The sequence below is a fragment of the Manihot esculenta genome, chromosome 18, assembly GCF_001659605.2.
Source record: "Manihot esculenta cultivar AM560-2 chromosome 18, M.esculenta_v8, whole genome shotgun sequence".
Lineage (NCBI taxonomy): Eukaryota > Viridiplantae > Streptophyta > Magnoliopsida > Malpighiales > Euphorbiaceae > Manihot > Manihot esculenta.
Genome location: NC_035178.2, coordinates 2,255,196 through 2,277,869, shown reverse-complemented (window position 1 = coordinate 2,277,869; position 22,674 = coordinate 2,255,196). Strand labels below are relative to the sequence as shown.

Here is a 22,674-nt window from a genome sequence, read left to right as displayed (position 1 = left end):
GTATGGTTGGTAGTATGGTGGGTATGGCATCTGTGTGGGATAAGGGGTGAAACTAGGGTAATCCGATGTACCTCCCATCGAATACCCGGGATGTTGTGAGAAATGTGGGTAGTGAGGTGGCTGAACAAATCCCGAGGCCTGAGTGCCTCCTTGGGACTCTCCCATACCTTCCTCTGACATGCCAACTCCCAGACTGCCATCCCTCCTCTGCTCTACATCCATCTCATCCCCCATGCTCTCAGACATCCCTTCCTGAACTGTTCCTCTGACTGATCTGCTTCTACCCAGATCCAAAGACCTTCTAGGGTCTCTTACTGCTCTTTCTCGGTTAGACCTACTAGACATTGCCCTAGGCAATGCTGGAGGACGGGCGCTCATGCCCTCATCCTCAGGTGGTACTCCAGTCAATCTTGCTGATCGACGAGTTCCTCTCATCCTGTTTTCTGAAAAACAGTACACATGGCACATAAACATTAGCATCATATGGTTCATGTGGGCACACATGAACCCGCATCACATACATCACATATCATAACATATCATTAATGCACATGCTTATCATCATGGCATTTCATATCATCATGCAAGACAGGACTCCACATCCTATCCTAGTGGACATGATCTTTCCTATTGTGCTTGACCTTCTCTAACATCTATGAGCCCGACACTCTAGGTCCGACCATATGAACCTAGGGCTCTGATACCATTCTGTAACGACCCGAAAATCGGACCGCTACCGGCGCTAGGATCCGGGTCGACTTAAGGCCGCCGGGACCCGTAGCAAGCCTGACATAAAACCTGTAAACCTGTATAATCCCATACATGATCAACAACATGCATAAAAATTAAAACTTTTCTTTCCATGAACATCAACCAAACTCAACCTGTGCATAAACATTAACATAACATTGATCCCTCTGTGGGATCTCATCAGTGCCCCCAAATGGGTGACATAACATATATTGAGTTGGTTTACATAAACATCATAAAAATCTCTAAGATCATGTAATTAACAAGGGATAACAACAATCTATGGTCAAGCACACCTCTAACATCCATATACATCATCTCATTACATAACTATACTGATTAAGACATTACAATTTGATCATGTCCATTGCTAGCTATTACATAAGCATGACTTCTTTACTCTATCCGGACTCCCGCACTATACTGTACCTGCAAGCTGGGGGTAAAGGGAGAGGGGTGAGCTAAAAGCCCAGTGAGTAGAGCTAGTAAAGCGCATTAACACTATGCTCAAATGGAATGCATCATAACACAAACAATTCACATAAGGGTTGGGTGAACTTGTCACCAATTAGTCCAAGCTAACATAGTGTCAGGCCGTAGCATGGGGTCCTGGTCTTCCTGTCATACATACATTACTTACCATTATTCCAGGGCCTCCTCTGGGCTCCTGGTCTTCGAGTCCACAATCGTGCCAGGCCGTAGAATGGGGTCCTGGTCTTTCATTTCCGTGCCAGGCCGTAGAATGGGGTCCTGGTCTTCCTGTCATGGACTAATTGGGTCATCCAACATTCACCCACATCAACAACACATGATGCAATGCGGCATATTCGTGAAACTAATGCAATCACCCTATTGCATAATCATGATGCATGAAACATGATAAAACATTTAATTTAAAAGATTAAGTTTAGTTCCACTCACCTCTGGCTGACTCTGACAACACCGAAGCAGCTGAACTCACTGCTGGGGTCCTCGGTTCCTCGGGTCCGAACCTACACGGGTGGACTCAAATGAGGGACCAAACATACTTGAATATAACTATAAACTACTCCCCAAAAACCCCCTAAAACATCATGAAAACATCACATAAAAACATGCAAGAAATGGCTGAACAGGGCACTTTCGGCGGCAGGTTCAGCGGCCGAAAGTCCCTCCAGAGCCGAAAGTCAGGCACTTTCGGCGGCACCTTCGGCGGCCGAAAGTCCCAGACAGATCCGAAAGTCTTCTTTCGGAGGCAAGTTTCAGCAGCCGAATGCTGCCTCCACAAGGGGGTTCGGCGGCCGAAACTCCTTTCGGCGGCCGAACCTAGTTTCTGCCAGAAGGGCAGAAACTTGGTTCACATGAACCTCTTGCCTCCCAAAACCTCAAATCATGCATAAATCTCAACTAAAACATGCATACAAGTTCCTAGGGGTCTCAGGCAGTCATATACCCCAACTACAACACTTCAAACACACAAAATCCACACACATTGTTCAAAACATCAATATTAACCCATAACTCAACATATAACCTAACATGCATTTCTACCCATAGATCTTGCATAGAACTTATTTAAAACACATAAGGAGCTTAAGATCGGCCCTTACCTCTTGAAGATCGAGAGGGAGACGACCTAAACTTGGAGATCCACGAAAATGAGCTCCTGAGTTCCCAAAGCTCCAAAACTTGGTTTAAATGCTCAAACTTGCAAACGTGAGTTTAAAACTCAAGAAAATGGAAGAGATTTGGAGGAAGAACACGAGAGTTGCAAAAGGGAAGGTCGGAAGCTTGCTGTGGCCGAAAATGGGAGAAAACTCGCCCATTTCGGCTAAGTGCCCCTTTTATAGGTGGCTGGCCAGGCCACGTTCGGGGGCCGAATGCGCTTCCGCATCCATGCCATGTTCGGCGGCCGAACTTGACTTTCGGCGGCCGAACCTGGACTTCCCTAACTCATGCTTTCGGGGGCCTAACGTGCCTCCAAAACGCATGCATGTTCGGCGGCCGAAACTCCTTTCGGCGGCCGAACCTGGGTTTTCCTCCAAGGACTTTTCATGCAAAAACTCATTTAATTTCATACTTAAAACCATTAAAAACATGAAAACATTTTACAAAAACATGATTTTACCCTTCTAGAGGTCTCCGACATCCGAAATCCCACCGGACGGTAGGAATTCCGATACCGGAGTCTAGCCTGGTATTACACAGCGAGGGACGGCGGATAACTCACCTTGGCCGAAAATGGGGAGAAAAGCTCGCCCATTCGGACAAAGGGACCCTTTTTTAGGTGGCTGGCTAGGCCACTTTCAGGGGCCTAACGTGCCTCCGCATGCATGCCATGTTCGGCGGCCGAACCTGGACTGCCCTCACTTATGCCTTCGGGGGCCTAAAGCACTCCCGAAGTGCATGCATGTTCGGCGGCCGAACTTGAGGTTCGGCGGTCGAATCTGAGTCTTCCTCTCAAGACCATTTTCATTCAAAACTTAATTTCTTTCTTGCTTAAAACCATAAAATACATTAAAACATTTTATGAAAACATGATTTTACCCTTTTAGGGGTTTTCGACATCCGAGATTCTACCGGACGGTAGGGATTCCGATATCGGAGTCTAGCCGGGTATTACAACTTTCGTCTCTGTCCCTCTCTTTCGGAAGCCGAACTTTAGGCTTCGGAGGCAGACTTAAAAGCCCACTTTCGGCGGCCGAAGGTAATGTTCGGCGGCCGAACATAGGTGACTTTTGCCTCTGTCCTTCACTTTCGGAAGCCAAACATTTAACTTAGGGAGCATCACACCTTCGGCGGCCGAACATATAGGACTTTCGTCTCTTTCCCTTATTTTCGGAGGCCGAAGGTTGCACTTTAGGCTGCAAGTTGAAAACATACTTTCGGTGGCCGAAAGTCAATGTTCGGCGGCCGAACATACATGACTTTCGTCTCTGACCCTGACTTTCGGAAGCCGAACTTGGCTTTAGGGGGCACAAAAATATTTCATTAAATTCTTTAAAAAATCATAACTTAGGCTATAAAAATCCATTTTTCAATCCGTTTGAATTTTTGTAACACATATTTTTAGATCTTTGATTTTGATAAAGAATAATTTCAAAATCACTTCTTTTGAAAAATTTTATTTTAGTCCCTGAAAGTCAAGTACTTAAAAATTTGGCCATATCTAAAAAACTTTTAGAAGTGAAAGAAATCTTGAGCCATCACAACTAATTAATTGAAATTCACAATGAATAAATTGACAAAACATAAACAATAAATTACTTTAAGATCTCTTTCTTGTGGTATACTTCCAAAATAGACACTTTTTCCTTTTGAGATTGAAACAATTTCATTCTTATTAGCAAGGGACCTACAAGCTCAACACAAACACCTTTGAAGATAATTAGTAGCATACCAATTGTTTATTAATCATCAAAACAAGGATTAGTACATTTAGGTCCAACAGAATGAATGTTTACTTGTCGTAACGACGACATCAGTTTTAAAACTTAATTCGAGATTTATATCGTAGAACCTCTCTTCTGTGGTTTTGTTCGGGAGACTCTAATGATTTATACTCTAATATATGATAAAGAAAGGGAACATCTTTATCAAATTATCCTATGTAGTGGTTTGATTTTCAATGATTATAAATTTTTATTACACTGATATTTCTGTTAGATGGATTCGTCATAATATTATTATACCTGTTCATACTTTACCTAAATAATCTATTAAGTATAATCATATTTTTGTTTGATGAAATTTTATTAATACAATCAGTAGTTTTACTTAAAAAATAATAATTAATAGAGAGTAATATTTAAATTATATAAATAATTAAATAATATTAAATATAAAAATAATTAAAGAGAGTATATACACATAAAAAATTAAATTTTTATTAAATTTAAAATAACTCTCAAATAACTATTTTATTTATATCTTTATTTTTTTATAATTTTTTATTATATACTATTTAACAATATATACAATTTAAATTTAAAATCATTAAATAAAATTTATAATTTTAATAATATAAATTATAAAATTATATTAAAAATATATAAAATATAAAATATATTACTAAAATTATATAACATAATCATAATATCACTAAAATTATTTAAAAATATATATATAATATCTATCGTGGAGTATAATTTTAGTTCAGTTATTTTTATATTTGATAAAAAAGTTAAAATTAAAATTAAAATTAAATAATTAAATACATACGAGTCGATACTATTTAATTTTTATAATATTAACTTTTTAATTTTAATATAATTTAATGCGATTTTTTAATTTGATTTGAGACTAAGAAAACCATGTACAGCCTAGTTTATAGGCTTCAAAAGCCTTTCTCCAATTTTATGAAATCTATTTACTTTTTGATTTGTTTTTTTCACAAGAGCTTGGACATTATTGTGCTTATAATCAAATAAATAATTGTGTAAAAAACTTGTATGTATATATATTAAAAATACCCATCAGATATAAAAAAATAAAATTTTATATTTAATAATAATTATAATTAAATTTTTTATGAAAAAATTCAAATTTTAAATTTATTACAATTAATTTTAATTAATTTAATACAAAAAATTAAAATTTTACATATAATCATAATTATAAAAAAAATATATTTGAATCTTTTATTTACTTTTTATAATTATAATGAATTATTAAAATAATTGAATTTAATATAATTATTATATTGTTTCAAAAAAATATAATTATTATATAACATATTATTTATTTATTATTTTTAAATATTAATTAAATCTACGTAAATAATAATAATAATGTAATTCTAATTAATTATATATTTTAAAAATACGTTATTCTTATTGTTTCGATCTTTAACTTAAAGTTTAAAATCTTTAATTTAGAATTAATTAGATTTAGAGATTTATTTGAAATGAAAATTTGAGATTTAGATTAAGTATTAGAATAATATGAGTCAGAGTAGTTTTTTTTGATACCATAGAAATTTTAAGATAAAGAGTAAAGTATGAGTCGTGATTAATTAAAATTAAAAAATTATTTATATATATATTTAAAAAATTAAATAAATAACATGATAGTATAGATATATTAATTTAAATTTGATTAAAATTATTTTAAAAATTAATTATAATTAAAAATATAAATTAAATATAATATTAAAAATTTTAATTATAAATAAAATTTAAAATTTTTATCTAACTATATAAATTATGTTAAAATTTGATTATAATTATAATAAATTTAAAAATTTAGCTTTGTGATTGGAAATTAAAAACTGTAACTATAATCTTCAACTTTTGGTATTTTACCTCCAATAAGCTATTTAAATAAAAAATAAAAAATAAAAAGAAAAGCGCAAAAGTGAGGCGAACACCATGAATACCTGGTTGCCTCTTAAAACCGGTCAATAATGCCGTATCCGGTTACTCCACCTCACAGGTCCTGAGTAAAACCACTGTCCATTGCAAACCCATGTCGCCAGCTCCTTCCTCTTGAGCCACCACCACCGCCACCGACGACATTTGCACTGTTGTCCTTCTCAAACTCACCCTCAATTTCTCTGATCGCACATGGGCGAGCAAACCCAACATCAACACCAATCGCAACCTCAACCCCAACCCCATCCCCAGACCCAATCTCAACCTCTGTCCCAAATCCAAGCCCAGGTTCAAGCGCAGTCACAGCCTCAGCCTCACCATGACCCCCTCACTTCTTCTATCACCAGCACCACCACCACTGAATTAATCGCTATCCCTCAGCAAACCGTCTCTCCTCTGGCCAAAATTCCTCCTTCCCGGCCTCGCAAAGTCCGTAAGCTCTCTCCCGATGACGCCGCATCCACCGCCAATGACCCCAATTCCTTGCAAATTATCACCACAACCAGAGACGGTCCTAAAACCACAGCGAAATCCGCTAAAATCAAAACCAGCCAACAGCGAGCCCTGGCCGTCGTAACCCCGCGGATCATTGCGAGGTCATTGTCGTGCGAAGGCGAGGTGGAGAACGCGATTCGACATCTTCGCAACGCCGATCCACTTCTTGCCTCTTTAATTGATCTCCACCCTCCTCCTACTTTCGATACTTTCCACACTCCTTTCCTTGCATTGACTCGAAGCATTCTCTACCAGCAGCTCGCTTTTAAAGCCGGTACTTCAATCTACACCCGCTTTATCGCTCTCTGTGGCGGAGAGGCCGATGTCCTACCGGATACGGTGCTTGCTTTGACAACCCAGCAGCTGCGGCAAATTGGGGTTTCGGGGCGTAAAGCTAGTTATCTTCATGATCTTGCAAGGAAGTATCACAATGGGATCTTGTCGGATTCCGCAATTGTAAATATGGATGATAAGTCACTTTTCACTATGCTTACTATGGTTAATGGGATTGGCTCATGGTCGGTGCACATGTTTATGATTTTTTCGCTGCATAGACCGGACGTGCTGCCCATTAACGATCTTGGGGTGCGCAAAGGAGTGCAGTTGCTGTACAATTTGGAAGAGTTGCCCCGTCCGTCGCAGATGGATCAATTGTGCGACAAATGGAGGCCTTACAGGTCAGTGGCTTCTTGGTACCTTTGGAGATTTGTGGAGGCAAAGGGGTCGCCTTCAAGTGCTGTGGCAGTGGCAACTGGTGCTAGTATGACGCAGCAACAACAGGAGGAACAGCAACACCAGCAGCAACCTCAACTTCTCGACCCAATTAATAGCATTCTCAACCTCGGGTATGTATATTCTTGAATCTTCTCCGCTTTGTTCCGCGCCATTTATTCTTCTCTGCTTATTCTTCATGGTTTTGTACTCTCCTTTTTCATCATAAATTGTTAGTTTCTATTTTAAACTTTCTCATGCAGTTTGTGACTGTTGCTTGTTTTTAGTATGGTTTCATTAGAACTAGCTAGGGTGGTTAAACCTTGCAAGAGCGTATTGTTTCACCATAACTAGTTGTGGTTTCACTCTGAACTTCCAGGTTGATTTATAAAGTTTTGTTAATTGCTGAGATGGGGTGTAGTGATTGTATTGTTTTCAGAGTTATCTGAATTCTGACACCGAGGAATGGGGGAATTGTGTCATGAAAGACATTGGTTTTGAAGTGGAACTATTGTTCTTTAGGAAAATTACAGATTGAATCCCAAAATAACTTCTGGGCTGCATCATGAAATTATTTGTGTTGGAAGCACTTTTCTAGTTTCAAAAGTTTATCAACACATTATTCACATATTTAACTTCTTGTTCGACTTTAAACAATATCCATGACTGTATCATGTCAAATGCATCCCGGTGCTTGATATCAAGTGTGGGAAAGAAGCCAGCACTTATCTTGGAAAGAAAGGAAGAAAATAACAAATAGATAAGAGTACTATTTGCTTTTGAAGGAAAGAAGTTGAAGATTCAGGATGTGCATATCAGGGACTCGTGTCTCTGTTTACATTTTAACTGAAACAAGAAGAAAAATTTTAGCCTTTATCAGGGTTTAGGGAAGCATACGTACATAGATTAACGTCTATGGCCATGCCATATATACTGGAAGGAAAGAAATGCCTTCAAGAAATCAAGACTAAAGGGATACCTTCAAGACTGAAAGAAGCACTTTAGAATATGTGGCCACGCCTTAGTCTTAAGGGATAGGAATGGACTGAACGAGATTGTTAAAAAGGGAATCCTTTTTTTAATCTGGGAAGAGGAGAGGTTATGTTTAAGTACCAGAGAATTTTGAGTTTTTATGAACTCGAGAAATTAACTGTTAGTGATATAGGTATGTTCATGCATCATAAGATTTAGAAAGCATAGATTAACATTAGCAATTTTAGAAAACATGACCACTAACTTAAAATAGGACTTTCAGCTCAAATTCAAATGATACTTGGTCAAATTTTTGTCATATATAATAGAAGTCTTTTAGTTATGGTTATTAACCTCTTGCTAACCACAATGGTACTGGGGTAACTTTATGTTTCTTCCTTTGGCATCCTGGTGGAAGTGTGTTCCCATGATAGGGCAAATGTGAACTGATTTTAAAGTAAGTGGCTCAATGATCATGGATATTCCTATTTGGGCAACCTTATGTACTTTCCTAGGGTCATTTTAGATTACCTTTTTTACTTTGAGAATTCTCTGTTTTCAAACTTTTTTGGTCTTCCACTTCAGTCTCCAATGCATTGAAAAATATTATCTAAACGTCATGCCTTTGTCAAGTTATGGATTGCCTACTCTACAAGCATAGAGTTTTTTTTTTTCAGCTTATAGTAAGTGGAAACACATGTATGAGTTGAGTCATATTTCTTTGATGTAGAATCATCTGTTTCGACTCTGGATATTGTGATTTAGTGATGCTATTTGCTGAGTAATTATGCATGTTTGTAATTCTAGCTGCATGGTTTTAATTTCTTAACAATTGGGACTGGTGTGCAAAATAAGAACTTTGAAATAGTGATGACTGAGAGGTATAATAAAATAGAAACAGCAGGAAGGTAGTTATTTATGTAGGATAAAGAAGAAACATGATCAACCATTAGAAATAAAAGATGTAATAGGCATAGCAGTTTCTATGGTTTCTCGAACACTCCATTACCTGATTATTCTCTGGATTGCAGAATATATATCCCAATACACTTAACCCACCTGTATTATTAAGACAAGATGCGACGCTAAGGCACTGGGTATCTTATGGCCTTAGACGAGAGGCGAGGGCCTTTTTGAAGCGAGGCGCCATAGACAAAATTTACACATACACACACACACACACAACTCTTTTAACATTAAGTATCATACTTTTAACTAGTTTAGTAAGTGAAAAAGAAAAACATATTAAAAATTAAAAAGAAACAAATTAAAAAAAAAGGTAACAACCATCTATAATTGCAATAAGCAACAAAAAAAATGCTGCTGTTAATAAATAAACAAAAAGCTGCTGCCATAGTGCTGTTTGGGGAAGGGAAGAAGAGAATGGAAGAAGAAAAGTAGAGGAGGAAAGAGTAGGAGGAGAGGATAGAAGAAGAGAGAGAGAGAAAAAAGTGGATCTGCTGCTGGCCAGGTCCAGAGTGAGAGGAGAAAGAGGAAGAAAGAAGGACAAGAGGAGAGAAAAAAAAAAGGTAAAGAAACAAAGATTTGCTCCTGCGCTAGGTCCAGCAGGGATAGAAGAGAGGAAGAGAAAGGAAGAAGGAGAAGAGGAGAGAAAGAGGGAGAAGAGACATTTGGTTGCTGGTGCTAGGATCAAGAAAGAGGAAGAAAATTGTGTTTTGGGTGCTGTGGAAGTGCTCTCTGCTGTTTGAAAGAGATGGAGAGAGTCTAGATTTTCTCTCTTGCTGTTTAAAAGCATTTAAAGAAAGGGTTACTGTTGCTTCAGTGAGGCAGTGCTTCTGTGCAGGCTGCCTTGCCTCAATCAGGCATAGGCGAGGCATGAGCCTGGCACCTTTTTGCGCCTCTTTGTCCTAGCACTTGTAGGATTTTGCAATCAAGATTCATGGTCAAGACTTCTTTGCCTTCCTCAATAGATCAATCCCTTTCGGGCTGTGTATCACTTACTTTTTGGTCTCGAACGTTGCCTTATAAATTTTATGTTAACTATTGTAAATTGTCTTTTTGTGATGTAACCTTGGTGGTATTTTGTTATTTCCTATTATATATATATATATATTATCTGATTATGTGAAAAATGAAGATCTGTTTATAATTCAGATCTTTATAGTTGTATCTTTTGTTTTGTGCTGCAATCACATTGAGTACAGCTTTTCAAGGGTTATACTTTTCTTTCTTTGAAGATTTAATTTATTATCCACTCACCCAATCCTCCAGCCTTCCCATCCAAGAAAAAAGGGAAGAACTTAAGGCATTTTTAGTAAATTGATTAAATGAGGACTGAATAGTCTATTTTACCACCTGTTGTACTCACTCTGCTGCTGCTAATTGTATGTCAAGGCCTTCTTGCATTTCCTTTTGTTCTCCTTTTCCTCTTTAAGCATACAAGGGGCATGGCATTGATACATATGGCTATTTAACTTGCTCAGTAGTACCCCATGATTTAAATGAGATTATGATGTAAAATATTCATTATAGTATTTGAAAGAATCTAAACTGTGAAAACTTTTTGGGAGTAATGTATACATGGCTGATAATGTTTTTATAACATTTTCATCCATTTTGCTTACCAAAATGTCTTTTGATCCAGGGCCTGTGCTTGGGGACAATGATAGGGACATGGGAGGGTTGGTTGATAACCCCCCATCAAACGATCATTTGAGAAGTGCTTACAGAGCAGTGCAAAGAAGTTACTGGTTACTCTAGGCTTGGACATTTGAATAGTTAAGAGAGGTGTATTTTGTCTAGTAAACATCCTTCGAAAATAAGACTACATGTGTGGAAGTTCTATTGCCTTTGTTAAGAGTGTTTGTATCAAACTCTTACTGGAGATTATAGAGTTCAAAGAACTTCACTTTTTTGCCTTTATTGCTGTGTGGGAATCTGTGTTCTGCGTGCAATTTGAACCTTTGTCGGGCTTCTGCTGTGAGAAGTAATGGACGCAGCTGCTGTAACTAGTGGGATAATTGAAAATGAATGGTGGGGGTTCTGCGGTGGGGACACCATGCGCAGGTCAGGTTGCATGGGCGAACCATGCTCTCACAATTAATATACGACCCCTAGAGGGAGAGGGACAGATTGAAGAAAGTAGAAATTGGGAAGAAGCCGTCGTTGATAGTGTTGGAGCTGGAACTCAAACATGGGAAGTTCAGCTACTATTCGCAGTTCCACTGGCCTTGGTAGAAGTGCTGAGATGCTTGATCCAAACAAACCCCCTCGCCCGAATTCTTTCTCAAATCAGTCAACGAGGGGCGCCAGCTTTTATACGAATCATAAAATTCATGAGGGTAAATTATCTTTATTGCACTGGGTAAAGCATGAATCAATAAGTTAATAAAGCCTTAAGCGCTCTTCGTTTTGTGATTTGATTTTTGCAAACGGAGCGACCATATAACTATGACTGATGAAAATACACCCAACCCAATTAAAAAAGAATAGGGATAATTATCTTGGTGCTTTTGTATCGTACCCTAATTAATTAAAATACTTTCGTAATTTTAAAATTATATTAAAATGTTTTTACATTTTGATTCTGCCAATTGAAAAGAATTTCTGTTAGATTATATTTATTTTTCTGTTTATCTATTGGCTAGAGCAGAAAAAATTTGTTTATATTTCAAAATTACTCTCTTAAATGGAAAAAAAAGTTTTTTTGGTTTGCAAAGATCTCAAAAGAAGAAGCAGATATTTAAAAAAAAAAGAATAAGAAGAAGAATGATGAAGATTTAGAATGGTGGAAACAAGAATTGAATAGGGGAAAAGAGTTCATTTTATAGAAGATATAAATGAGGTTATTTTAATTTTTTTCATTTGAACTAATGAAAAATAATTTTTCGGAAGTCCTTTTCGATTCATGAAATCAAAATATAAAATATAAGAGTATTTTAATATAATTTTAAAATTATAATGATATTTTAATTAATTAAATCATAATGTAAGGATATATAGAGTTTTCTACGGTTGCAGCCGGAATGAAATATACATATTTCGATACCCTTTTAGGTGCTATTATGATTAGATCACTTACTATATATATATATTTTTTTGTAGTAATCAATAATTATTCTCGGTATAAATAAACTTAAACTATGAGATTAATAATTTTCATAGGACAATAAATTCTTCAAATCAAGGAATTCATCTTATACAATCACTACAAAGAAAGTTTTCTTGTTTGTAATTAATTAAAAATTGATATTTTGGTATTTACAAATTTAATTTGACTAAGATGTATTTTTTTTAATAATTTAAATAAGTTTCAAATATTCAAATTTACCCATACAAGTTGGAGTCGCGAAATTGGTGAGCAAATATCAACGACTTTAGTGTATATAGCAGTAGAATCATTGTTGGTTAGACCAATGAATTTGAAGTCTTCAATTCATTAACCACAACAAGAATTGGCGGAAGAGTTTGTACTGTTATTATGTGATTTGTGTATATGGTTTATTGATTTAATTTGTATTAAGTTTGTCTATTCTATAATTTTTTTTATTTTTTTATAAAAAAATATATTAAAATTAAAGTAGTTTGACATTTTTGGACCGATATATATGAGTTAATATTTGCACTCTGTAGTTTCTTTAAGCCAACTTTTACAGCTTATTTGGCTTCTCAACCAAGTCAAGAAATTCATTTACCATTTATTAATTTTTTTTATATTTTTTAATGGCGAAAGTTAAATGAAAAAATTGAAATAAAAATTGTTTGTACTCTCATTATCTTTTGAATTACCATCGATAAAATACATTATTTCAAAGTATTTAAAATTTACTTTATATTTAACATGTTTTAAATGTAAAAACTTTAAAATAGAAAAAATAAAATCTCAAACTATAATTTTCAACATTTTAAATGACATTTATATAGATAATACAATTAAATTAATTTTTTTTATTATAATTACAAACGGGGCGTACACTTCTAGGTTTAATAAGTTGGCGATCTTAAAAGTAGTTATTGAAAAAGAAATCCTGAAATCTAGAAAAGAAATCAAATGCAAGAAGAGATGGAGTTTCTCTTTGTGTATTTGAAAAGAAAAACAATTTGAACCATACGTAAACACAAATTCGGACTACCAGTAAGTGCTTTGAAATTGGATCTGGTGTAGCAGAGTTTCAGTTGGGAAAAGAGAAGAGGGGAAAAATTTCTGACAGAATAGCGTTTGGAGATGAGGAAAAGCTAGAAGGGAGAAATAGGAATTTGTTTTGGTGGAAGCATAAGAAAAAGAAACAGAAAATAATGAAGAGGACGAAAGAAGAAGCAAGTACCAAAGCAAAAAGTAAAGACGTTGCTTCTGTGGTGCTATTTTCACAATATTACTTCACTACAAGACATTCAACTTCCCACTCCTCTCCACTCTTCTCTTTTTATTTTTTAAAATGAACATTTTTTAACCTAAAATAATTGAATCCTTCACTTTAAATATAAGAATTTTCAAAAAATAAATCAATTTAATTTAATTCTTATAAATTTGTTATTTCTATAGGAAGAGGAAAAAAAAAAGAAAAGAAGAGAAGAGTGAGTGAGGAGGGAAACAGAGTAAAACAAAATATGGGCGTTGTGGTCCTTTCATATTACATTAATAGTTTTTTTTATTTATTTATTTTAAATAAAAAGGGTAAATCTGTATTATTTTATTGAAAAGCAGTTTTAAGAAAACAACTTCAGTCCAGAATGAAGCATTACCATTTCCAATTGTAGTCACAGGAGGTATCACCGATAGAAGACATAAAATCAGTTACCGTTTACAGGTGAGGAAATCGATTTTATCATAATAAAACAGTTTTTTTTTCCCTGGAATAAGCTAGTAATGGAAGTCGACATAGAATCTAAGAAAGGGTGTTAATAAGAAAAGCTGAGGTTAGGCTAATGGAGATGACAGCATTATAATATAATATAATATAATAGGAAAAACTTGAAATTGAGGGTCAGCATCAAAGGAGGAGTACGTAAATGTGTTGGGTCTTTTGGAGGGGTCAAGTGGGTTAAAGATAAGAAAATAGAAAGCAATAATGAAGGCTTGAAGTGGGACCCAATTGTGGCAGGGCGTGGGAGATGGATGAACATGACCTTGTCGGTTGTTTTGCACAGAGAAAGAAAAACCAAAACCCCTTCATCTCATCAGTATCTTTCTCTCTATCTCTCCCCCAACAAAAAAATAAAAAAAACTTAATCTTACCGCTGGCTTCTTCACAAGCAACCAAGCTGTCTCTTGTTGGATATGTAGTTGGCTTGTTGGAAGCACAGAGGCACAGTCCCCATTAACCCACCTAAATTAAACCCATCTTCTTTTTCTTTCTCTCTTCTTTCTTGCTTGTGCTTGTGCTTCTACTTCTACGTACACTCATAACCCAGAGCCATTCCAGCAATAAAGGATCATAAAGGCTAAAGCTGGTCGTGTGGTCGTCATGCTTCTCTCTCTCTCTTTTCTCCTGTGAGTTAGGTCCCATTTATACTTTGTATTTCTTGTCTGTTTTCCATTTCTCAGACCTGTTTTTTCTTTTATTTCTTCTCAGTGCAATAACTTGTCTAATCTTGTATGTGTGTGTTTGTGTGTCTTATGAGAAAATTAGAGCCTTAGAACTGCATCATTAACCTTGGAAAACACGTATTATGTTAGGGCATTTTTGTTAAGCTTTGGATTAGAAAGATTTCAGAAGTTTTTTTTTATTTTTTTATTTATATTAAAGACTAGATCAAGAAAAGAAAATTTCTATAGCAAGCTAGTGCGATCTAAGGTATATATATATATATACATGGAATTAAGAGCTCCAGAAATGAATGATATAAGAACGTCAGTGCCTTCAAGTTTTAGTCACCAATCATCAGCAGTGGAAAAAAGAAGAGATGGGAATCACAATGGCAATTCATCTCTTGCTTACAACCAAACCCTAGATCAAAACAGACAATCATCACTTTCCCAAGCAAGATCTCCCAACCCAGATCGACTTTCAACCATTTCAAAAGGATCCAACTCCAAGACATCCAATGTCAGGTATCGAGAATGTCTTAGGAACCACGCGGCCAGCGTCGGCGGCAATGTTTTTGACGGCTGTGGTGAGTTCATGCCTGGGGGAGAAGAAGGCACAATCGAAGCTTTAAAATGTGCGGCTTGTGACTGCCACCGTAACTTCCACCGCAAAGAGGTGGATGGGGAGACTCAATTTAGTCCGAGTTCGAGAAGAAGTCCGTTCGTCCTTCAATTGCCACCACCATTACCCTCTCCAACAGTACTTCATCATCAAAGATATTCCATGGGATTGCACACTAGCCCTACCACTGCAAACATGGTTCAACCCATGAGTGTGGCTTTTGGTGGTGGCGGAGGTGGAGGAACTGAGTCCTCTAGTGAAGACCTCAATCCCTTCCATTCTAATGCTGAGGGAATGCCACCACCACCACCATATGTTTTATCCAAGAAAAGGTTTAGGACCAAATTCACTCAAGAACAGAAGGATAAAATGATGGAGTTTGCAGAGAAGATCGGGTGGAGGATCAGTAAGCCGGAAGAGGAGGAGGTGGTGAAGTTCTGTGCAGAAGTTGGGGTGAGAAGGCAAGTGTTCAAAGTGTGGATGCATAATAACAAGAATATGAAGAAGCAGCAACAGGAGCAGCAAGAGGAGGAAGAGCCACTGTGAGCGAGAGAGAAGAACAAGTAATTAAAAAAAATTAAAGGAGAAGATTGCTTGAGGGGTTGAAGGAGAAGGAAGAATATATAAATGTAGATATTAAAAACATGGTTGGGAGAGAGCTGGGATTAGCAAGTTTTCTTGAGAGGAAAATCTTCCATGTCTGAGATTTTTGTGTAATTCCCAGCTATGTTGTTAATTTTGCTTTCTTCGTTTTTACCATTGGAGGTACACTGGCATTTTCTAATTTCTCATCTCTGCTTGGGAATTCTCAATAGTTTTTTCTCCTATCTCTATTTGAATTAACAGGAAGGAAGGAAGATTATCATTTTCTTTTTGTTTCTTCTTTATGCTTGATTGTGTTAATTACAGAAGAAGATGCAAAGAGGTTTTCTGATTGATTTGCATGTACATGTCGTTATTCATCTGCCATGATTTGTTTATAACTTCAACCTCTATCTCGTTAATTTAATAAGAAGCTCCTAAATTTATTTTTTTCCAAAAAAAAAAAAAAAAACTTGCAATTGTAGCTCCTAATGCAAAATTCTACCCAGAATTTCTCCTGAAAAACATAATTATTGGGCAGTGAAAATATATGCACCGTGTAGTCGTCCACAGTTGAGAATGTAGGTGAAAATTGTGGTGAATTATCTCAAATGGCTATAGCTAGGTCCTTTTCACTTTTCAGAAGTTCATACAAAATAAATTAAAATAATGAAAATGATTTTTCATATTTGATTGGATTTGGTATGCAATCAAATTGAATTGAATTGGGCCTGGTCATTGTCCCTGCCTAAGCCACATGCTACTGAAGATTCCATGCAGACCACAAACGCAACTATTAGTATTTCGCATGCTACGTTTAGAGAGCCCTTAAACCCTAAATAATCCCTAATTAGTAGTAATAATTACTCAAAATCAAACTACCCTTTTTTCATAACCTTCCTAAATTCGCAGACATCCTCTCTCTCCTGCCCTACCACGCTGCACCCACTTCAACCTTCACCGTCCACCGTCCCTGATTTCTCATTGCAGAGCCTGTCTTGATTCGAATAGGCTACCAACTTCCTGATTTGACCTTCTACTATCTTGGCCCTGAACGACGCCGTCACCTCAATCTCTCTGTTGAATTTTTGCACGGGAACGAGAGTCGAATCATTGTGTCCGCTCCGTTCTCACCGATGAGCACTCCGTTTGCGAAGCGGCCAAGCGGGTCGATTTGTTGAAAGCGAAGCACTAGATTTGACTGTCCGAGTTGCGGTAAATGATATTTTTAACTTTTTTGTGATGGGAGAATGGTTGTCGAATTTGGCCACAGCGAGAAGGCTGTGAATTATGATGTTATCTGAATCTGACGGCGGATGCGAGCTATGTGCAGCCCCGGAGCGTCTTTAGAGAGTGATTTGGGGTTTTCCAGAAAATTTTATTCCGCAGAAAATTTTATTTGATATATTTATAAGTTAATTGAATATTTAATAATACAATTATTAATAATATTTCTATTTAAAATAATGTTTTTAATTATATAAGAATGAAATTTATTTGTCATTACAAATAAATATTACTAAACTTTTATGTGACTATATTTTAATTTTAATATAAATAACTTTACTAAAATATTCTTAAAAGGGAAATTAAAATTTTTATTCTAAGCCAAAAATCTCAATAATTCCCGTTGTATACAATAAATTCTTTCAAAAAATTTAATAATTTTAATAAATTGAATTTTTTTTCCAATAAATGTTCATTTCGAGTAATTTTATAATATGAGGATGATTTTATAAAATAACAAGTTATATACTCTAAAAAGAAAGCGAACCCAAAATAGAAAATCACCAAACATTTTTCTATAAATAACTAAATCTTGTTACATGTTAGTTAACCTATTTGGTGATACAGAATCACTGTTTTATAGTATTTCTTGTTATTTCGACTTGGAGAAACCATATGAATTTTACGTTTACTTATTACTATCCATAACATTGAATCGCAAAAGCATTTCCATTAAAAATCGTATTACTTGAATCTTTAAGATTGGCTAAATTTCTGTGTAAAATTTTGTATTGTATTATTTAATTAGCAATAACAAGATGAAAACGATAAATACAATAAGAACTGAGGGCTGTAACCTCATTCAGGATAACGTGTGCTAAAGCAAAGCAATTTACTCAGGGACGCCATTGCTTCAGCACAAAAAGTAAATATTAAATTGGGGCATTCCCCAGCATAGGCATAGCAATGAACTGTATATTGTAGACCAAATCCTAAGCTGGGGGAGAAGATGCTTCATCTGGTGCAGGTGCTTCTGCGGATGATGCTGATTCGGTTGACTCTGATTTCCCCCCTGAAATTATTCCTACGTTCCTGAAACCAACACAACAGCAATAATCAGATCCAACCCATTTCTAACACACAGAATAAATTTTATTTGGGAGTGATACTTACTCTAATTTATTCACTACCCATTGACCCCAAGACCCGCTGGAGCCCTTGGAATTCTCCTGCGACGTGGTGGAGCTCTTGGAATCCTCCTCCGCGGGGGTGCTTGTGGTTTCGGTAGAAGCTGATGTTGTGGATGTGGAGCTCTTGGAATCCTCTTGCGTGGGGGCGTCTGTGGTTTCGGTAGAAGCTGATGTTGTGGATGTGGAGCTCTTGGAATCCTCCTGCGGGGGGGCGTCTGCGGTCTCGGTAGAAGCTGCTGTTGTGGAGCTCTTGGAATCCTCCTGCTTGGGGGTGTCTTTAACTTCGGTAGAAGCTTCTGTTTCTTTAGTTGTATCCTGCGCTAGCTTGTCAACCTGCTCTATCTGTTCATATATGCCAGGGGCTTCTTCACCAAGAACTGAACGAGCTGAAACGAAAAGTACAAAAGCAATCACCAAACCAAAAGCTGCAACCTTTGCCATTGATCTTTCTTTTTTCTTTTACTATTGAATTAGCAGTTGAGAAAGCCCGACATTCAACGTAAAAGCTGTGATGATTGGAAAGTATGGTTTATGTCGATATTTATAGTGTTTTTGGGGTCAGTCCTATTGATAGAAGAGCAGGGGTTTGATAATTTCAAACATTAAAAGCCATCTGCATAGCCGTCGCTCCTGCTCGACCTCGTTTTTTTTTGGAAACTAATCCGACCTATCAATGGATTCTGTCAACTGCAATGCTTCAATTGCTGGTTCTCCGGGCATATTATGCAAGGGAGTGACCAGAATACGAAGGGGATGTAGCTCAGATGGTAGAGCGCTCGCTTAGCATGCGAGAGGTACGGGGATCGATACCCCGCATCTCCAAGCTTTTCAAATTCTTTTTACCACTTTCGTTTTCCCACCTTTTTGGTCTCTAACTCATTTAAACGCGCCGTTTTTGCTCATTTCGACTACTTCAGTCGACTCCAGTATTTCTCTGTGGAAGACGGATCACATTACTGTGCTCGACGCCACTAGTTACATTTCCAAAGGTCAGTTCCAAATACCGTAACCATAATTTTCTTTTTTCTGAAAATTTCTTCCTTGTTTGGTTCTGGTTCTAGAATTATACATAAAAATTGAATCAATAGATATTTTTTACTTAATTTCTGTGGATCTGTATGAGATCACTCTATAGTTGCACACATCCACTTTTTTCCCCTTTCCACTTTCCAGCGACCTGTTTGGTTGAATTTTGTTTCTCTTCATGTGGTGCTAAATCTAACTGAAGAATTGCTTAGTTTGCACTTTAAGCAAAACATTTCCTTTCTGATGTGATTAATCTGATTTCTTTACCCTATTGCTTGAAAATAGTAGAAAAATGCGAACTAAAAGACAACTCACAGTATTTTATGCTATCAGAAATCGAGTACAGTTACGGTAGCTTTAGGAGAGCAGAATCACGCATATGCATGATTTGTTTGTCGCGATCATTTTTATTACTGTTATACTGATCTATTAATTACATAGAAGCCCGAGTCAGAAACGGCACGGCTAAAGCGTGGTGCAGGAGTCTATATATCTTCACTGGATCCTTAGATTCTTCATTAGCCTGTATAAGACAAAAAACAACATCACTGAGAAAAAACTATTGGGTGTACAGTGTCTTTTTTCTTTTTTGAGAATTTGATGCGCAATTGCAATTTAATTTTCTGGGGTTTTCCTATCTGAAAGAAAGGGAGAGAAAGGGAGGGGAATCGCATGTCACCTCATCACATCCAGAATTAAAAGATTGAGAAAAGGAGGGAGCAAGTCAAATTGATCAGTTTTTTAATTTTAGTTCCTGACAATTTGGATTTTGCATGTGGAGTCCATAGCCATTATATTAAATATGGGTCGAATAGGACCAAGGCACGTTGGATGCATCATGCATGATCTTTTTCCCAAAGATGCTGATGCTGCCTAAACTTTCAGTTAGTTCCAAAAACCTGTGTCGTGAACAGGCCTGGGGGTTAATGGAGGGTTGCAGGGGATATTAAATTTGATTTTAAAAAATCATATTGCATCACATGATTATTCTTCCCAATATCAGATGCACCGGCAAATTTATAATAATTTATAGTCAGCACCAAATTATAGCATCCTGTGCATGTGATCTAAAACACGTAGGATTAGATTTCATGTGGGCTTTTTCTGTAGGAAGTTCGATAGAGTAGTATGCATAGATTGTATTAAGATTTGAATCTTTCAAAAAGTATATCGAGGGGGAACAGGGTCGGTGTCTGGTGCAGTCTTTTGACTTGTACCTACCGGGAAAAGATAAAGGGAAGAGGATGGCAAAATCTAGGGAAAACTGGACAAGTAAATGAAGTAATAATAATTTTATTGCAGCATATAATGCAATAGATTCTTCATTTGTTTAATTTACTGTCGCCTTCCTTCCATATTTTTCTATTTTGGGCCATATGACATTCCACATACGCGAGTTAGAAGTTAATTAAGACTCCTATGTCTATGCATTTTAGACATGAATTTTAGTTTGTTTCCTCCTATATATTTGACAAATTTCTATAAATGTGGCACTGATAATTCTTTCCATACTACTTATAACCAACAGAGAGTATCAAAGATGGTGAGTGTGTAACAATTAGAGTTGTGGCAATCATTTATTTGTTAAGTATAAAGCATTCAAGCACTTGGCACTCATCTACTGGTTTGATGCAAAACTCTTAGGGTGAGCACGTCAATCCTGATATTGTAGTTAACCGGTAAGTATAGCCCTGACAGTTTTTCAGCAGATGTCCTGATAGGAAATAAATGTCTATTAAATATAACAGTGCTGATATATCAATGGAGGAAAGAACACCAGTAACATGCAAGAAGACATGGAGGTTAACATGAGTGATTGCGCTGAATAGTGCATTCATGAATTAATATTTGCAGTGGATACTCTACCTCTTCTCTTCATCAATTCCTCTACCGTTGCTCCCAGTGGCCTTGTAGGTGGGCAGTGGGGCTTGGCCAGATTCTATGTAAATTAGATCCTCCACAAGACGATCATAGTGTATCTTTACTTCTTCAGGAGATTTACCACCTACAGCCTTGGCCACATTTTGCCAGCGGTCTGGGGTGTCCTTATCATATAGAGCCAACGCCTTTTCAAATAGCTTGTTTTGCTTGGGAGTCCAGGACGAGCTAGAACCATGAGAAGAAGAAGAGAAGTGCCTTGATGCCATTTATATGCTAAAATATCGGCCAAGTACTGCAGGGACCGAAGAATTGTGTATCCAACCGAAGTTTAAAGGTAACTGGTGAGAGAATGTGATTGTGAAGTATAAAGCTGAAGAAAATGCTAAAAGTAAAGGAAGATCGAAAGAAAATGAGAGTAAAGACTAAAGAGTTGCCTAGTCAAGGGAGGAGATGAAAACTGAAGTCAAGGGAGAGGTATGTGTAAGAGACTGCCATCTTTGCTCCTTATAAACAGGAGAGAGACCCAGGGTGGTGTGGCTATGCAAGTTGGCGAATAAATTTTTTTCGAGATAGTATAACAAGATGTGATTCGCTTCATTGTGAAATGGGAAGAAGGACAAGAAAAGAAAAGAGAATCTGTTGTCAAAGGACAGGCTCTTTATAAAGTCTTTTTCCTTGTCTTGTATAATATCATCAGCAACAGCAAGTGGAATTCTTCGAGAATTTTACCTAGTGCCTAGGGGGGATTAGATCCCAATTCTAAGTCTACCCATCAGCAGATAGATGCGCCTACAACATGAACCGCCATTCCACCTTTTAGACCCCGCAAAAAGACACGGTAAGATATTCTGCCATATTTTGTAGTGGCACTGGGATTTTCTTGCTCTTGCTTACTTAGGCAACTTGCCATCAGTATATATCCATTTTTAAGTAGTATACGTTTATTGGCCACTCTTTTTTGTGCGAGTGAATCTTGGATTTGTTTCTTGTAGTTGCCGACTAAAAAATAGAAAAGGCGAATAGAGTATCATTTCTTTCCCAGTCGCACCAGGCAACAGTAGTAACAGCAGGCATCCTTTGGTAGGTTAGCATCCATTTTTAAGAATTCACAGGAAATTATCTTTGAAAACAAGTCCAATGATAAATATTTTTTTTTCAGTTAAATTTTTATATTTTTTATTCTAATTAAATAAGTTCTAATTTAATATAATATTTTTTAATAATAAATTTTTTATAATTTAAAATATTAAAAATTTAGTATTTTAGTTAACATAAAAAATTAAAAAATATATATAAATAATAAATAACTTTTGCAATTACAACAATGAAATTGAATTATAAAAAATAATATTATATTACATCAGAATTTATTTAACTTTG

The 22,674-nt window shown here is 36.4% G+C and overlaps 3 protein-coding genes, 1 long non-coding RNA gene and 1 other non-coding gene across 8 annotated transcripts; 4 read left to right on the top strand and 1 right to left on the bottom strand.

Moving 5' to 3' along the window:
* The first annotated feature begins 6,099 nt into the window (after positions 1-6,099).
* LOC110606668 (alkylbase DNA glycosidase-like protein mag2) lies at positions 6,100-11,162 on the top strand. Its single transcript, XM_021745586.2, has 2 exons — positions 6,100-7,441; positions 10,885-11,162. The coding sequence occupies exons 1-2, from the start codon at positions 6,294-6,296 to the stop codon at positions 10,904-10,906; spliced, it is 1,170 nt and encodes a 389-aa protein (XP_021601278.1). The 5' UTR covers positions 6,100-6,293; the 3' UTR covers positions 10,907-11,162.
* A 3,195-nt stretch (positions 11,163-14,357) lies between these two features.
* On the top strand, positions 14,358-16,215 carry LOC110605929 (zinc-finger homeodomain protein 5). The gene has a single exon (XM_021744615.2). The coding sequence runs from the start codon at positions 15,053-15,055 to the stop codon at positions 15,932-15,934; it is 882 nt and encodes a 293-aa protein (XP_021600307.1). The 5' UTR covers positions 14,358-15,052; the 3' UTR covers positions 15,935-16,215.
* A 1,753-nt stretch (positions 16,216-17,968) lies between these two features.
* Positions 17,969-21,560, bottom strand: LOC110605931 (protein RADIALIS-like 5). 4 transcript variants are annotated; one of them, XR_006349351.1, is made up of 4 exons: positions 21,280-21,560; positions 19,729-19,936; positions 18,371-18,773; positions 17,969-18,289 (listed from the first exon to the last, which is right to left on the bottom strand). XR_006349351.1 is itself a non-coding variant. In XM_021744616.2 (2 exons), exons 1-2 carry the CDS (start codon positions 18,826-18,828, stop codon positions 18,190-18,192), a joined length of 558 nt encoding a protein of 185 aa, XP_021600308.2. In that variant the 5' UTR covers positions 18,829-19,036; the 3' UTR covers positions 17,969-18,189. The 4 variants fall into 4 exon arrangements, 3 of the variants coding, with proteins under 3 accessions (XP_021600308.2, XP_043808913.1, XP_043808912.1); XM_021744616.2 differs by lacking the exons at positions 19,729-19,936; positions 21,280-21,560 and having other exon boundaries at positions 18,371-19,036; XM_043952978.1 differs by lacking the exons at positions 17,969-18,289; positions 18,371-18,773 and having other exon boundaries at positions 19,714-19,936.
* On the top strand, positions 19,088-22,333 carry LOC122722367. The gene is made up of 2 exons (XR_006349352.1): positions 19,088-19,376; positions 21,162-22,333. It is a non-coding gene; the product is annotated as an uncharacterized LOC122722367 (long non-coding RNA).
* On the top strand, positions 19,137-19,209 carry TRNAA-AGC. Its single transcript has one exon. It is a non-coding gene; the product is annotated as a tRNA-Ala (tRNA).
* Positions 22,334-22,674: the final 341 nt, after the last annotated feature.